General features: G+C 48.1%; 1 protein-coding gene across 1 annotated transcript in view; it reads left to right on the top strand.

Annotated features, from left to right (window-relative positions):
• LOC128972769 (uncharacterized) overlaps nt 1–16,040 on the top strand; it is a 206,601-nt gene that overhangs the window by 134,426 nt on the left and 56,135 nt on the right. Inside the window, exons 4-5 of the mRNA XM_054388878.1 lie at nt 834–1,013; nt 14,125–14,316. Of these exons, the coding sequence (XP_054244853.1) occupies nt 834–1,013; nt 14,125–14,316 (372 nt within the window). The remainder of the gene's footprint in view (nt 1–833; nt 1,014–14,124; nt 14,317–16,040) is intronic.

Raw genomic sequence — 16,040 nt, 5'->3', positions numbered from 1 at the left:
TGGTTAGGTCCTTGCTGTGGTGGTGGTGCAGCTCTGAGGTGACCCTGTGGAGAGACATTCAGTAGTCCTGTCAGACACAAGTCTGGCCTCAGTCTGGTTTCTAGTGAACGGGTATCTGCACTGTGAAGACTGTCCCAGTAGCCAGATTTCTTGTGGGCAGAGTGAGGTTTGGATGTGCCATGGAGCAGGGCTGAGCTCCAGGTCAGGTCTGAAGCAGGACAGGAGGGTGCCACAGTGTCCTTCCTAGCCAAAGGAATGTCTGGACATCACCAGCACCAGACAAATATGAAACTTCCATCTTAAAACACAGAGTGTTCTTGTAAATGTGTTTGGAATCTTTGGTTGGATTTGCATGGAAAACCTGTTTGATCCTTTAGCTGAGCAAACTTGCTCTGAAATGAAAATCTCTTTGCAGGACACCATCACTCGGTGTTGCCATTTAGGGAACATTATGGGAATGTTTTTGGGAACTATACCTTCTACTAACCCAATGACACCTGAAATCTGTGTTCCTTGATAAATGTGCATGCTCATACCTACAGCATGGTGGTGGTGGGAGGGGAAATGTTGCTTTTTCCTACATGTAGGGCCAAGACCCCGGGAGGTTCATCCACTTTGGTGCTCTCTGTCATGGTATGGTTAAGAGCAGAACAGTGGTCTGTAGGAATGGTCTCAGACTGGATTACATCGAGTGAGGGGGGAATTGTCATGGATTGGGATGGAGGGAAGTTGCTGGGCTTTGGCTGAGCGCTTTTTGTCTGTGCTGCTGCTGTGCATGTGCTGGTGTCAGGGGAAACGGACTTTTATTGACTGCTGGTTTTCTGTTTTCAAAGCTGATCAGTGGTGGTTCTATTGTAAGTGCTGAGGCAGTATGGGATCACGTCACCATGGCCAACCGGGAGTTGGCGTTTAAAGCAGGAGACGTAATCAAGGTCCTGGATGCTTCCAACAAGGACTGGTGGTGGGGTCAGATCGATGATGAAGAAGGATGGTTTCCCGCCAGCTTCGTGAGGGTGAGTGACTTTCTTCTTCTTACTGCTGCAATGGATCCCTGCCAACCATGCTTCCAACAGCTGCTGAACTGAACTGGGCACTCTCTCTGTTGTCATTGCTGCTTGTTTCCAATGTGTCTGTTTTCTGCCCCAAAAATGGAGCCCAAAGAAGGGTTCTGACAACAGGATGAGACCCTGGAACAGGTTGCCCAGGGAGGTCGTGCATGTCCTCTCCCTGGAAGTGATCAAGGCCAGGTTGGATGAGGCTTTGAGCAACCTGGTCTAGTGGAAGGTGTTAGGGATTTTGGAACTGGATGATCTTCAAGGTCCCTTCCAACCCAAACCATTCTAGGAATCTATGAATAAAATGAAAGAGTGGAGGAAGGCTGGAATAGGTGTTGGCTCTGCTTTTTATGTTTTATGTCCTTTGCTGTGGCTTTCATGCAGCCTTAAGCAATTCTTCTTTGGAAAACCAGTTCAGTACTGTGGGCTACAAATAGATGATTTGGTGGGACCTAAAAGTTCACACCAGCTACAGATGACCCACGTTTGGAAGAGCTTTCTGGTCTGCATGTAGCCCAGGGAGGTGTCAGCCCTCCCCTTTCCAAAAGCAGTGCTGCATTTTGACTCTTCAGCAGTCTGAGATGCAAAATGACTTCACTAATTTGTCTGTGACCAGCTCTGGGTATTTTTAAGGAGACAATCAATTTGCTTGTCCCTGGTTTTCTGCTGCAGCAGGTTTTGCTGTACCCAGCCACCTCCAGTGGTGGTGATTTGGCCTTTCACAAATAAGAAGGATTTGAGCACTTAATTTGTTTTTTTGCTCAGTATGTGTTAAAAAAGCAAAAGGGCAAGAAAATGCCCTTTTTGCTATCATCAGCTCCTGCCACATTATTTGGGCACTCTTGAACCTTCCTCAGGGAGCCAAGACATTGGTTTTGACCTTGTGAACTTCCTTCCCTTTCCTTCTCCCTTCTGCACAGGGTTCGATAGGCGAGATCAGAGATTTAATTCCTTTTGAAGCTTTGGGGATATTGTTTGAAAAAATGAAGCTTTCTTTTGCCTTGTAAAATTGTCTGAGCTATGACTCTTTCTTAAGAGCCTTCCAGGCAATTTGACAAGCTCTGTAGCATCAAGGAGCTGAGTGTTCTCTCCAGAAGACATGCTGAAGACCATGCTGCATCCCAAGGAGATTCCATGTTTGCTTTGGTTGTCTGCCTTGCCTCACCTCCCTCTGAATCCTCCTTCTTTTGGGTAACCCTGCATCATCAGCATCCCTGTTTGACTACATCACTTCATCTCAGAAACAGCTATAAGGATTGGGAAAACTGGGTTAAAATGTATGTGTGATGACCACCAACAAAGGAACCCAGGCTTTGTTCACTGCTGTCATCGATTCATAGAATGGCTTAAGTTGGAAAGGAACTTAAAATCATCTGGTTCCAGTCCTACTGCCATGGGAAGGGACGCCTTCCACTAGATCAGGTTGCTCAAGACTCCATCCACCCTGGCTTTGAACACTTCCAGGCTTGGAGCCTCTACAGCCTGTCTGGGTAACTGTTCCAGTGTCTCACCACCCTCATGGGAAAGAATTTCCTTCTCATGTCACATCTCAATCAACCTTCGTTCAGTTTGAAGCCATCACCCCTCATTCTGTGACTCCATGCCTTTGTCCAAAGTTCCTCTCCAGCTCTCCTGGAGCCCTTTTCAAATGCTGGAAGGCTGCTGGAAAATCTTCTTGCACCCTTCCTTTCTCCAGGCTGAACAACCTCAACTCCCTAAGGCTGTCTTCATAACAGAGGTGCTCCAGCCTTCTGATACACATTTTTCTTGTGTTGGGGCTCCATAGGTTGGCATAGTCCTCAGGTGGGGTCTGAAGAGAGCAGACAGGAACTGTGTCTCCATGCATGATTATTTTATCCCCTGTGGGACTGGTGATGCAGCTCTTGTGTCTCTCCTAGGTCTGGGCAGTGCTAAGAGCAAGAGAGCAGTGACTGGAACTGGGCTGCTTGTGTGGAAACATTTCTAGTTATTCTGGCCCAGGACACAGACAGTGTTTGGTGTTTTGTTGAATAGGCCACTGTGGGTCTGACCCTGCAGGCAGTGGAGGTAACAAGTTGGGAAAACAGATTTGTATCGTGTGTGATCAGGGTGAGAATCTTCTTGCAGAGCCATACCCTGGCTGTGTGGCCAGCATGTCTCAGCTTGGTGCTCACTAAATTAGAAAAATCCAACTGTCCCTTTATTTCTGCTTGATTTAGAGGCTGAAATATTGTGGGCTGGCTGAACTTGTCAGGGCATTGAGCAGTTTGCTTTGTGATTCTGGGGAAAAGGTTTAATATCCTTCTTTGGGTGATGATGTGAACATGCTATGCCTTCTTTTGCATCATCCATTTCCTAACAAACCCCACCAGACATCTAACCAAACAACCCTGTTGACTCCCGAGCCTCAAACTCATGGATCATTTGGCTGGGATGAACTTTCCATCTCTCCCTGCACTTTCCAAAGGCTGGGAGGATGTTTTAAGAAAGTGGGACAAACAAAAGAGAGGAATTGCTGAATCTCAGACTCCATTATAGAAATGTTTAAGCAGCATCCTGGAACAAACCTTGGTGCTTAGGTTCACAAGGGCCTTACCAGTGCAAGTCTCTTGCCTGTTGTGTCCCATGTCACAACCCTGCAGCATGACTTCACTCCAGCAACATCAATCCTGCTATCAGCTCTGTGAGAGGCCAGCGTGGTTATTCCGTTTCAGAGATGATTGTTGAGCATAGCATGGGATCAGAGTGGTGCTCAGGGACCAGAGACTTGCCCTGGCTCCAGAGACCTTCCCTGGAACCAGCTGAAGTGGAAAGCAGCATGTTGTCATCATGTTCAGTCCTTCAGCCCAGGGACTGGGCACTCAAGCAAATCCCCATGGAGCTCTGGCACTCTTTATCCCAGGCTCTGTAAGGGAGGCTGAAGGGGAACATTTGCCCCGGGGTTTCCCAACCCAAGCTGCCTTCTCCACGCAGCCTGCTTGCTGCTGGGCCTGTTCTGAGAAAACAACTGCCACTTGGACTGTCATCTTCTCTCCTCTGCAGGCTGAGGTCGCTTGCTTGCCTCTTCATTTCTATTCTTGCATGTTCCCCACCTCCCCCTGCTTCACTCTCTCTGTCTTTCTTGGTAAATCATTTGAACCAGATGCCTGTAAAACCTTTGGGGCATTTAGGGAAGGTGCCTGTAACCCCTCTTTCAGTTGTAGGATGGTGGAACATTTATGCTCCTTCAAGGTCTCGTTAAGGACTGTTTAACCTGAACTCTTTTTGCTTTCCTCTTTTCTCCATATTTTTTCCTTGGATTTCTTCTGATCACTCTTTCGTAATGAGGAGGCTGTTTGTTTTTTTTTCCTCTCTGTTGTACTTTGAGCCCTGCTTTTTGAAGCTGATGCCAGAAAACTGCCTGATTTAGACTGTGTGGTTCTAGTTTTACTTGCAAAAGAATCACTTGGCTTTAAATTTCTATTTTTCTTACGCAAGTGCAGGAGGAAAAGGGAACAACGTGTTGCATACCAGAGGATGAAAAGCAGATCAAGTAAGGGATGACAGAGCAAACCAGACAGGTAGAAAACCAGAAGAGAATCATAGAATGCCCAGTTGGAAGGGACCCCAAAGATCATCTGGTCCAGCCTTTCTAGGTAATAATATAGTTGAAATGAGATGGCTCAGCACCCTGTCAAGAACGCCAGGATATTTTGGACTGTAGGTCTCCTGTGGGTGCTAAGATGGGGTACAGGAGAAGATCACCGCAAAGTCAGATTCTTCTAAAAAGTCATTTGGATCCATTCTGAGGACAAAACTGGCCTGGAAACCTAGTTTGCAATGAGATGTCTGACACTTTTTGCTCTCCAGCCAGATCATATGAAAATCTTTGGCAAAGCGTTTGGTGCTCACACAACCTCATAGCAGCAAAAATGCACATTTGCAAGTGCAGAGGGAAACAGTGACCTGCTGGTTCCCTTGGCCTGTTTTACATGCTTAGCTGGGGGGATTGCAAACAAAAACCAGACTGGAATTGTCTCATACAGGAATTGTTGTCTCCATGCGTAGTACCTGCAGTTGTCCTCTTAGTAGCTTGAGACATGAATAAAAGCAAGAAGGAAATAGGGAAGCTATGGAGTTTCGGGAGCACAGGAACTTCCAAGCAGAAGCTGGATGATAAAGTGATGCTTCTTTTGGGGGAAGATAAAAAGTACAGCAGAGAAGTAGAATCTGGAGCTAGTAATGGTGAATGGTTTCCTGCAGGAAGCTTCTGTGCTCAGGGAGGCTGTTATGAAAACCCTTGGAGAGGCAGGTGAGAACTACAGAACAAGACTTAAGGCTGAGGAATGAGCTGAGTTTAGGACAGATCCTAGTGTGATGGGGTTTGGAAGGGACCTCTGGGGATCATCCAGTCCAACTCCCTTGCTGAAGCAGGATCACCCACAGGCTGTTGCCCAAGATTGCAATGTCTAAGTGGGTTTGGAATGGCCACAAACAGGAATCCAGGAGGTTCCACCTGAGCTGGAGCTAAAACTTCTTCTGTGTGTGAGTGCTGGAGCCCTGGAGCAGGCTGCCCAGAGAGGCTGTGGAGTCTCCTTCTCTGGAGACATTCCACACCCACTTGCCCATTGTGATCCTGGGCAAGTTGCTGTGGATGACCCTGCTTTAGCAGGGGGGTTGGTCTGGATGACCTCCAGAGGTCCCTTCCAACCTCTTTTTCCTCATTCAAGAATCTGGGAACATAGTAGTGCCTGGTTTTGAGTCGTTGTCCAGAAACAAAGGCTGATGGTCCTCAAAGGTGTGAGCAAAGATGGTGTATGAATTACCTGTAGTCTGTAGCTCTTAGATAAGAGGAGCTGCAGGGGTGGAGCAGTGCAGCAATGCTCTGTGGCTCCCTCTCCCCATTGCCTAGGTTTCCCCAGGTGTTGTAAGTTTAGATTGGTTTTCCTGCTGAAAAGCTGCCTTTGACCCACTTTATTTTTTGCTGCTAGAGAAGAAGTGCTGGAGAAACTGGAGTGAGCTTTTAAGGCATCAAAGGAGACTCTAAATACAAAGTCTTGTCTTAATTCCCATCAGCTAATAGCTTTATTGGGTAGGTGGGTATAGCTTTCATTCATAGGAGTGGTGAATGCTGTGTGTTGAAGGTGTAGTTCCAGCCACATCTTCCTGCCCCATCTGCTGGGGCTGGTTTTGCCTTTAAGACCTTCCTGTTCATGTAGGGAGGTGGATGCAGCAGAACATCACTCACCTGCTTCTCCACCCACAGCAGCCACTGCATTAGCCCTGGTGACAGTGGCATCAAGGTGAGGTTTTGCAGACAGAAGGAGATGTGGCATTCACCTGTTGGACAAGCAAAGCAGTGCCTGCTGCAGTTGGTACCTTCTGAAGGAGATTTTAGTTCTCCTGTGGCAAATCCAGCATAAAAATAGCTGCTGGTGGAGGTATGGCCCATGGCACGAGCAGTGTGCCAGCCATGGGATGCATGCAGCCAAACTGGGGGGATTGGTTTCTTTTCTAAATTCAAGCAGTGTTTTAGCATCCAAAAGATGCCTGTGCTGATTGCAGCTGCTGTTATCATGACAGCTCACACCACTCAGCTCAGCATCCAAGAAGGCCACCAGCATCCTGGCCTGGATCAGGAATAGTGTGGCCAGCAGGAGTAAGGAACTGATTTTGCCCCTGTACCTGGCACTTGTGAGGCTGCACCTCAAATCATGGGGTCAGTTTTGGGCCCCTCACTCTAGGAAGGACAGTCCAGAGAAGGGCAATGAAGCTGGTGAAGGGTCTGCAGAACAGCTGAGGGAACTGGGGCTGCTTAGTCTGGAGAAAAGGAGGCTGAGAGGAGGACGCATTGCTCTCTACAGCTTCCTGAAAAGAGGTTGCAGTGAGGTGGGTGTTGATCTCTTCTTCCTAGTATCAGGTGATAGAATGAGAGGAAGTGGCCTGAAGTTGCACCAGAGGAGGTTTAGGTTGGAGATTAGGAACAATTTCTTTCCTGCAAGAGTGGTCAGGCACTGAAACAGGCTGCCCAGGGAGGTAGTGGAATCACCTGGAGGTGTTCAAGAAAGCTATGGCCATGGCACTTTGGGACATAGTTTGATGACCATGGTGGTGTTGGGTTGAAGGTTGAACTCAATGATCTTAGAGGTCTTTTCCAAGCAAAACAATTCTATGATTCCCAGAAACAGCATCCCAACCCCAGTTCCATGCATTCCCTGTACTTGCAGCCTGCCTGGAGAAAGGCAATGAGGCTGGGGCTGGTTGGGGCAGCTTTGGGAGCACCTGGAACATCCTTGGGCCTGCCAGGTCCTCACCTCCTCTCTAAATGCAGGGAAATTGGAAACATCTGCCTCTGTGCATTTGTAGAGCTCAGGAGAGTCTGTGCTTCCTCTTGAGGGCAGAGAGAGGCTGTGCCCGGATCGCTGGAGGGACACACGGAGGCTGATGATGTTTTACTTATGCAAAGCTCTGCACCATGAGCCCTGCTTGATTGCAAATAAGCAACTGATCTTTTTAATCCAGTAGAGTCCAACAGAGCATGCACAGAATGCAGTGCCAGGACTGGAAACAAGGGCACAGACAGGCTAACCACCACCTTAGGGAAGAAGCAGAGAATTGGTTTGGTTGGAAGAGACCTCTAAGATCATCAAATCCAACCATTAACCCAGCACTGCTAGGTCACCACTAAACCATGACATTCAGCACCACATCTCCAGGGCTTTGAAACCCATCCAGGGATGCACACTACACCACTGCCCTAGGCAGCCTGGTCCAGGACTCGACAACCCTTTGGGGGAAGAAATTGTTCCTCAGCCCAACCTAAACCTCCCCTGGGCAACTTGAGGCCACTTCCTTCTGTCCTATTGTTTTTTCCTTGGAAGAAGAGTATGGTCCCATCCTCTTGACCCAACCCTTTAGCTCTTGCTGAGCATTGCTCAGATCCCCTCTCAGGCTGCTCTTCTCCAGGCTCAATAGCCCCAGGGCTCTCAGCCTTTCTTCGTCACAGAGGTGCTCCAGGCTCCTCAGCACATTTGTAGCCTCTGCTGGACTCCCTCCAGTAGTTCCCTGTCTCTCTTGAACTGGGGAGCACAGAACTGGGCAGTGTACTGCAGCTGATTTGCACATACCAAGAATAAGCACAAGAACAAAGGCAAGACTGTTTGAATTGAAAAGGACAGCTAGAGACAGGTGAGTTTGGAATCTCTCCAGAGAAGGAGACTCCACAACTTCTCTGGGCAGCCTGGCCCAGCATTTCAGGCAGGAGAAAGTTTTTGGGAGGGTCACCTGTGTCTAAACATAGCAAACACCTTGTTTCCAGCTGACTGTGGACTGGGCTAAAATAGGGACTTCTGTAGCATTGTCTAAATCAACTAAATATGGCATTTCTTAACTTGTAACCTGGGTAAAACAGTGTCATCCCCAGTTTGCCTCTTCCACCTTCCTGTCGCCTGCAGCACACCATCACTGCGGCTTGAGTGAGCAGGTCAGTGAAGCAGAGAGGATCTGGCTTGAGGTGGTAGTGTTGGGTCAGAGGGCACATTTAACACTCTTAAAGGGCAACCTTCCCTTCCACCAGCACAGCCTAGCTCCTTCTCAGTGCGGGCACAAGAGGATCTATGAGGTGAAGCTGCAAAATCAACCATACTACGTCAGACCAAAGGTCCTTCCCACAAAAGTGTTGCTCATGCATGAGCGCAAGAGTGTGGTGAGCCCTCAATCATGTATTTAGTCCATGTTTCAAACTATGGGTGAGCTTTTCTGTGAGCTTCCTAGACATGAAGTCTCTCAGCCTCACAAATACCGGTGAAAATGTCACTGGTGAGGTCAATGATCCCCATTTATTGATGGGAAAGGCCTCCACCAGATGGAGATACTGACCCAAGGTCAGCAGCAGGGTTGCTGATGTACCTCATCTTCTGAGAGTCATGGTCCTCACTTCAAGTGACCCCCTGAAAGAGTGATCCTTGCTTGAACTATGGAGAATTTAGAGGTTAAGGCAGAAAGCTGGAGTGTTTGAACAGCACAGTGGGATGAATCCTTTCAGTAGCTCAGGTTGGAGAACATGGGGTGGAAGGCACCTTCATCTTCCTCTCTTGCCAATATGACTGTTGTATTTGTAATCAAATGAGAAGTCATATAAACAGTAAGTTTTGTACTTTTGGGAACAGGAATTGTAGCAGGAAGGAGCAAAAATTTCATTAAGGCAGGCAAGCAGGACTCTGGAGATTCCAGATGTGGAAGCAGGGAATGTTCCTGCAAGGCACCAAAAACAGACCAAACTGTGAAGGTTTTTGGAAACCATGAAGGTTTGCAAGCTTGCTGTTTGCCTTAGAGTCTCAAAGCCTTCAGGTTTCATGCTTTCAAGCTTTCTCCCCTATTGCTATTAGGATTAGATCTTTTCTACTTTATCTTCTAAATGAAAATTTAAAATCTTCTCCTAATGACTTGATTCCAGGAGGTAGAGCTTTAAAAATATCCTCTGTTGGCCACTTGACAGGAGTGTCATGAAACTTGCTGACAAGCTGTTCCAGTGAGGTTTGGGAAAGCTGCAAAATACCTTCTCTAAGGTGCAGGAAGGTAGGGTGGGAAATTCTTTTAAATATTTTAATAATTACATTGGTCCTGCTTGATTTTGAACATCTATTTGGGTTGGAATGGCGTTAAACCTGTCACAAGGAGATATCCTCAAAGGACTTCCTGTGCAATTCAGTTTTTCCATGGTCTGACCCATTTTCTTTTCTGGGGCTGGCCCCCAGGTTTTCACAGCAGAGCTCCCCTAAAAACAGTGTCACTGGTGTAGGAACATTGTCCTGTGGGATTGCTGTGACAGTCCTACACCAGCATGGCAGAAGCAGCACGTGGGCATTTATTTCTCAGCATGAAGCTCTATTCATGTCTGTGGGATGTTGCTCTGTCTCAGTGAGACCAAAACCTCTGCCAGAGCAGAGTGGGGTTTGCTGGGGAGAGGCAGCTTCTCTAACTGGCTTTTGGATTGTTCCTCTGAACAAGTAACATCCCTCTGGACTTCATTCCAGTGTGTCAGGAGAGAGTTTTCATGCTGGATCCCCCTATCTTTGGGTGCAATTAGAATGTTAGCTCACTGCCATCCCTTGCAATGACCCCAGAGCTCAACCAGCCCTCCCAGTGCTGATAGAAGTCCTACAAAAAAATCCCTTCCTGAGATCTCCACAGAACTCTTTCTATGCAGCCCCACAACTGGGAGACCAACATCTTTGCAGCAGATGCCACAGTGGAGAACCTCATCATAGGGGAAGGGCATGCAGACCTGCTCCCAGGCATTCTGCATCTCCCAGTGCTTTCCCTGTGTCCAAACTGGCTTAGCTGAACCTGGCTGGGGTCACTGAAATAACCTTCAGCAGCATCCAGGTCTGCTCACCCTTTGAAGATGACAGACCTGGGGCTGTTTATCCTGGAAGAGAGAACACTGAGAGGGGATCTTCTCAGTTCTGGTCAAGAGCTAAAGGGTAGAGGTCATGAGGATGGGGTCAGGCTCTTCTCAGTGGTGCCCAGTGAACAGGACAAGGGGCACTGAGCACAAACTGGAATCTAGGAATTTCCATGTGAACAGGAGGAGAAACTTCTATGGTGTAAGGGTGCTGGAGCCCTGGAGCAGGCTGCCCAGAGAGGTTGTAGAGTCTCCTTCTCATGAGTGATTCCAAACCCACCTGGACATTGTGATGCTGGGCAGGCTGCTGTGGGTGCCCCTGCTTGAGCCAAGAGGGTTGGTCTGGATGATCTCCAGAGGTCCCTTCCAACCCCCACCATACTGGAATTCTGGAATTCTTTGACCACAGCTGAGCCAGCCTGGGTGCTGCCCATGCTGCAGGACCACATGGCCTGGACATGTCCCTTCCCCCTGGGGTGCATCAGGACGTAAGAAACAAGAGCTGACAGCCAGAGTCGCTGGGCTTCACTTCTGCTCTGTCACACAAGGCACTGAATTGACTCTTGGCTGGGCTGTCTTGAGGAGAGGTATGAAGCTTTGTACTTGGAGGATGGCTCTTCATGCAGTGCTGCCAGGAGGGGTTATTTCACCTCCTTGGCAGCCTTCAGCATCTCCCTCTGGTCTTTCGATGTGCAGAAGGAGGTTCTGCGTTGGCAGTGGAGGGTAGGGGAGAGGTAGGAGATGGTGTGAGCATAGCAGGCAGGATGCCCAGATCCATCCTGGCTCTGCCACTCATTTCCTGCCCTGGAAAGTGCCCAGTGCTGCCAGGACATGGTGTGAGCTCAGCCTGGATTCAGCAGCTCCTTACAGTGCTCAGTGCAGGGTTGGTATCCACAGCAGGTCCTGCCCAACAAAGAGGACATCCTGTTATTAAAACCAACATTGCTGCTAATTGATTTAGACTGGACATTAGGAACATTAGGAAGAAATTCTTTACACTGAGGGTGGGGAGACACTGGAACAGGTTGCCCAGGGAGGTTGTGCTTACCCCTTCCCTGGAAGTGTTCAAAACCAGGCTGGATGAGAGTTTGAGCAACCTGATCTCGTTGGAGGTGTCCCCACCAGTGTCAGGGGGCTTGGAAATAGATGATCTTTAAGGTCCTTTACAACTCAGTGAAAGTCTCTGATAGCTCCTGGCCACAGGAGCAGGGTGAAAAGTCCAGCCTTTTATTGCTTTGGGGTTTTTAATCCTTTCAGTTTGCATTGGTGTTGATGTTTTTCTAGAGAAGAAATGGGTTTCCTTCAAACATCTCAGCCTCTCGGCCTTTGTAACTCACTGGTGGCAAAACTGGGAACTGGAAGAAGTGGTTTGGCAGAGAGCGATACTGGTTAGGAAAGCAGGGCAGGAGCATGGGCAGAATTAGGCTTCTTTACTGATTTACAGGAACACAGCCCTTCACAATCTATTTAAAAGCAAATTTAAGCTGAATAATGGGAAAGAAGTAAAAACTCTTACCACTGAAAAAGAGGACTGGAAGGTGATCTTAAGGATGCAGTTGGTTTCCATGTGCTGGACAGTGTCACTTGTTTATAGTTGGATGTATTTTTACATTTGAAAATGTCCAGTATTTGGGGTTTACATGCAGAGGAGCTTCATTTACATCAAAGCTCAGGTGACCCTGAGTTGTGTTGCTGCAGCAAGGTTGTATTTCTGTGTAAAGCAGGAGTATTTATGTCTGGTTGTAGCTTTATTTTGTGTTTACAGAGTGTGGTGAGCCCCATTTGAGTTGATCAGTTATTTTAAGTAATTATTTTTTATCTGGGGGAAAAATGTAACAAAAGGAGACATTTGATCCATGGCTTCTGTGGTTCAAAGACTCAGGGAGAGTGGGGCAGTATTATCCTGAGTTTACAAGTTCATGGAATCATGGAATGGTTTAGGTTGAATGGACTTTTAAAGGCACGCAGCGCCCAACAACCTGACCTGCAATGGTTCCAGGGATGAGGCACCTCCCACCTCTCTGGGCAACCTGGGCCAGGCTCTCACCACCCTCAGTATCAAACATTTCTTCCTTCTCTCCAGTCTGAATCACCCTCTTTTAGTTTAAACCATCACCCCTTGTCCTGTCACAACAGCAGACCCTGCTCAGAAGTCTGCCCTCAGCTTTCTGATTGGCCCCTTGAAGTCCTGAAAGGTCACCAGAAGTTAAATAGATTTATTTTTGGTTTTATTTGATGATGGAAAGACAATTCAATCTGCTGAAAAGGCAGTGATCCTTTCTCATTGCTTTTTGTGGTTTGTTCCAATGTAGAGTATCCAGTGCTCAGAGGTGCTTCATCCTGTCCAAAGCTGCCCTCATCTCTCCCAGGTTGTTGGAGATGTATTCAGCTGGTCTGATCTCGGTGCAGCTTTGGGATCACAATCTCAGGATGCTGAGAAGGGGAGTTCACCTGAGCGAGAATGGCTCTTCATGTGAAATGCTGAGGAAAGCTGCTGTGAAATGGAAATCAGTGCTCACTCACACATCCCAGTCTGGGAAGCTTAAAAACCAGTGCCACAGCCTGGTGAGCCTGGGCTGGTGTTCACCTTCATTCAGATTCCTGAACCAGATTTATCTTGACCTTGATAAATCAGTCACCTGTAAAGGCTTTATCACAGACTCACAGGATCCCAGCATGGTAGGAATTAGAAGGCATCTCTGGAGATCATCCAGTCCAACCCCTCTGCTAAAGCAGGGGCACCCACAGCAGTTTGTCCAGGATCATGATGTCCAGGTGAATTTGGAAGCTCTCCAGAGAAGGAGACTGCACAACCTCTCTGGGCAGCTTGCTCCAGGGATCCAGCACCCTTACAGCAAAGAAGTTTCTCCTCCTGTTTAGTTGTAACCTCCTGGGTTCCAGTTTCTGCCCATTGCCCCTTGTCCTGTCCCTGGGCACCATTGACAAGTGCCTGGCCCCATGCTCTTGCCCTCTACCCTTTATCTCTTGCTGAGCATTGAGTAGATCCCCTCTCAGGCTGCTCTTCTCCAGGCTCAACAGCCCCAGGGCTCTCAGCCTTTCCTCCTCACAGAGATGCTCCAGGCCCCTCAGCATCTTTGTAGCCTCTGTTGGACTCTCTCCAGTAGTTCCATGCCTCTCTTGAACTGGGGAGCACAGAACTGGACCTGAAACTCCAGATGTGGCCTCCCTAGGGCAGAGAAGTGGGGGAGGGGAGCCTCCCTGAACCTGCTGGTCATGCTCTTGACCTTCTTAAATCAGTTACCTGTAAAGAGCTTATCCCTCCTCGCAGAGAGACAGACCCCAGCTGATGGTGTGCAGGACCCAGGACAAGCTGTGCTTTACCCTAGTCCCAGCAGTTCTAGGCTGGGCTGGCTTACAGGTGTGCATCTTGCTTTGCAGCACTCGGCAGCAGCCAGCCCCAGTCACCCTTTCAGGTGGTTATTTTGTGTATGGGGTAAAAACTATCAAGACTTGGAAGCTCTCTCTTGAAACCATTTGGGGCTGGTTGTACCAGTCCCAACCTGGGCTGTCTGGGCTAGGAGCTGTGGTGGACACCACGGCGCACCTCTGGCAAGAACATCACCGTTGCCCTCAGGAGGGACTCAGTCCCAGGGTCACGCAACCTAAGCCCCAGCCAGCTTTCACCTGCTAGCTTCCTGCCGCTTTGCTGAGTAATCCTCTTGCTCTCTCTTCTTCTCCTCACAGCTATGGGTGAACCAAGAAGATGGTGTGGAGGAGGGCACCAGCGACGTGCAGAATGGCCACTTGGATCCAAGCGCCGACTGCCTGTGTCTCGGGAGGACCGTTCAGAACCGAGACCAGATGAGAGCCAACGTCATCAATGAAATCATGAGCACGGAGCGCCACTACATCAAGCACCTCAAGGACATCTGCGAGGTACGAGGCACCCAGGGACTGCGGCTGGGTGTCGAGAACTGGGGTGGGGGGGAAGACCTGATGATACCTTGGAGTCTTGAGGCTAACGGAGGAGCAGCATTTTCTGCTGCATCTGATAATTACCTTTAGTTTGTATTCACTTGAAATTATGATTTTCTTGACCTTTCCCTGTACCTCTTTGACTAAAAATGATGAGGTTGAGATCCTTCAAGCAGTCTGATTAATTAAAACCCGAGGCCATCTACTTCTGAACTTATGACTGAGGAAATCAGATTGTAATTAAACCAATCAGTTCCCCATTTCATCTTCATCGTCCCCAATGCAAGAAAGATACTGAGGTCCTGAAGTGTGTCCAGAGAAGGGCAATGAAGCTGTTGAAGGGTCTGGAGAACAGGGCTGGTGAGGAGAAGCTGAGGGAACTGGAGGCTGAGGGGAGACCTTCTGACTCTCTACAAAGGAGAGTTGGAGGTTGGAGCCAGGTCGGGATTGGTCTCTTCTCCCTAGTAACAAGTAATAGGACAAGAGAAAATGGCCTCAAGCTGCCCCAGGGAAGGTTTAGGTTAGGTATTAGAAGAAACTTCTTCATTGAAAGGGTTCTCAAAGACTGGAACAGGCTGTCCAGGGAGCTGTTTGAATCCCCATCCCTGGAGGTGCTTAAAAGATGTGATGCTGAGGGACATGGTTTAACACCAGACTTGGTAGAGTTAGAGGATGGTTGGACTTGAAGAGCTTGAAGGTCTTGAAGGTCTTTTCCCACCAAAATGATTCTTGATTCCTACTGGGTTCACAGTTTCTCCTGGCTCAAAACGGTCCCCATTTGCCTTATCTTATGTTGAGACTGGGAGCAAAACTTCTTCACCATGGAAATGTTTATCCAGTGTAAGGGAACCAGCAATAAATGAACTTTGGTGATTGACCCCATACATCCTCAACTTGGTTCTTCTTCATGATGTTACAATTAACCACTACAACCATTCCTTACTGTCCTGCCATGTACAGAGTTAGTGCCACAAGCAAAGCTGGGTGTTCAGGAAGAGGAATGCATGGTGCTGCAGGACAGCTTGGACATTGTGATTAGAGCTTATCACTAAGTGGCAGAGATTTGCTAGCACTAAAATCAAAGTCCATGGCTTTCAGCTCATCCCTTTGTACTGCCCAGTCTTCAGGAGTCAGTGTAGTGAAGCCCCTTGTGACTTCTGCTCAGAAGAATGTCTTCCTCCCTTCATACTGACTGCTTCTCTGTTGATGAGGTGATGCAGCCATCCAAAAAACATCTGGGATGCCTTTCAAACATGGAAGAGTCTTGGGATTTCAGTTGGGAAACAAACTATCTTAATTCTGCTGTGCTGTCAGTCTGAGGGCTTTACAGTGAAGAAGGAAAGAACTGCAGGAGCTTCCTCCTCCACATATTGTTTCATTTCCTGCATTTGCACTTTGCTGTTGAGAAACTAAATCAACCTCAAGTTGCATTTCTCATCTATCTCACCATACTTTTGCCCATCAGATTCTCCTGAGGTGCAGACAGGTATGGCTTCAGTGACATCTGTGGGGTGACACTAATTGACAGCACCTAGTGATGTGTCCCAGATATGAAAGAGATCTCTAAGGCTCACTCTTTGCTCCAGTTGATGCAAAATGGTATTGAGGGGATAAATCTTACCTCCAGGTAGAGCACCAGGAAATGATTCAGCTACCTCTCTTAAAGAAGGAAGAGGACTGAAATG

This window comes from Indicator indicator, chromosome 17 (assembly GCF_027791375.1).
Source record: "Indicator indicator isolate 239-I01 chromosome 17, UM_Iind_1.1, whole genome shotgun sequence".
Taxonomy (NCBI): Eukaryota; Metazoa; Chordata; class Aves; order Piciformes; family Indicatoridae; genus Indicator; species Indicator indicator.
Note: the sequence above shows the minus strand (reverse complement) of the source record. Positions and strands in the feature narration are given on the sequence as shown.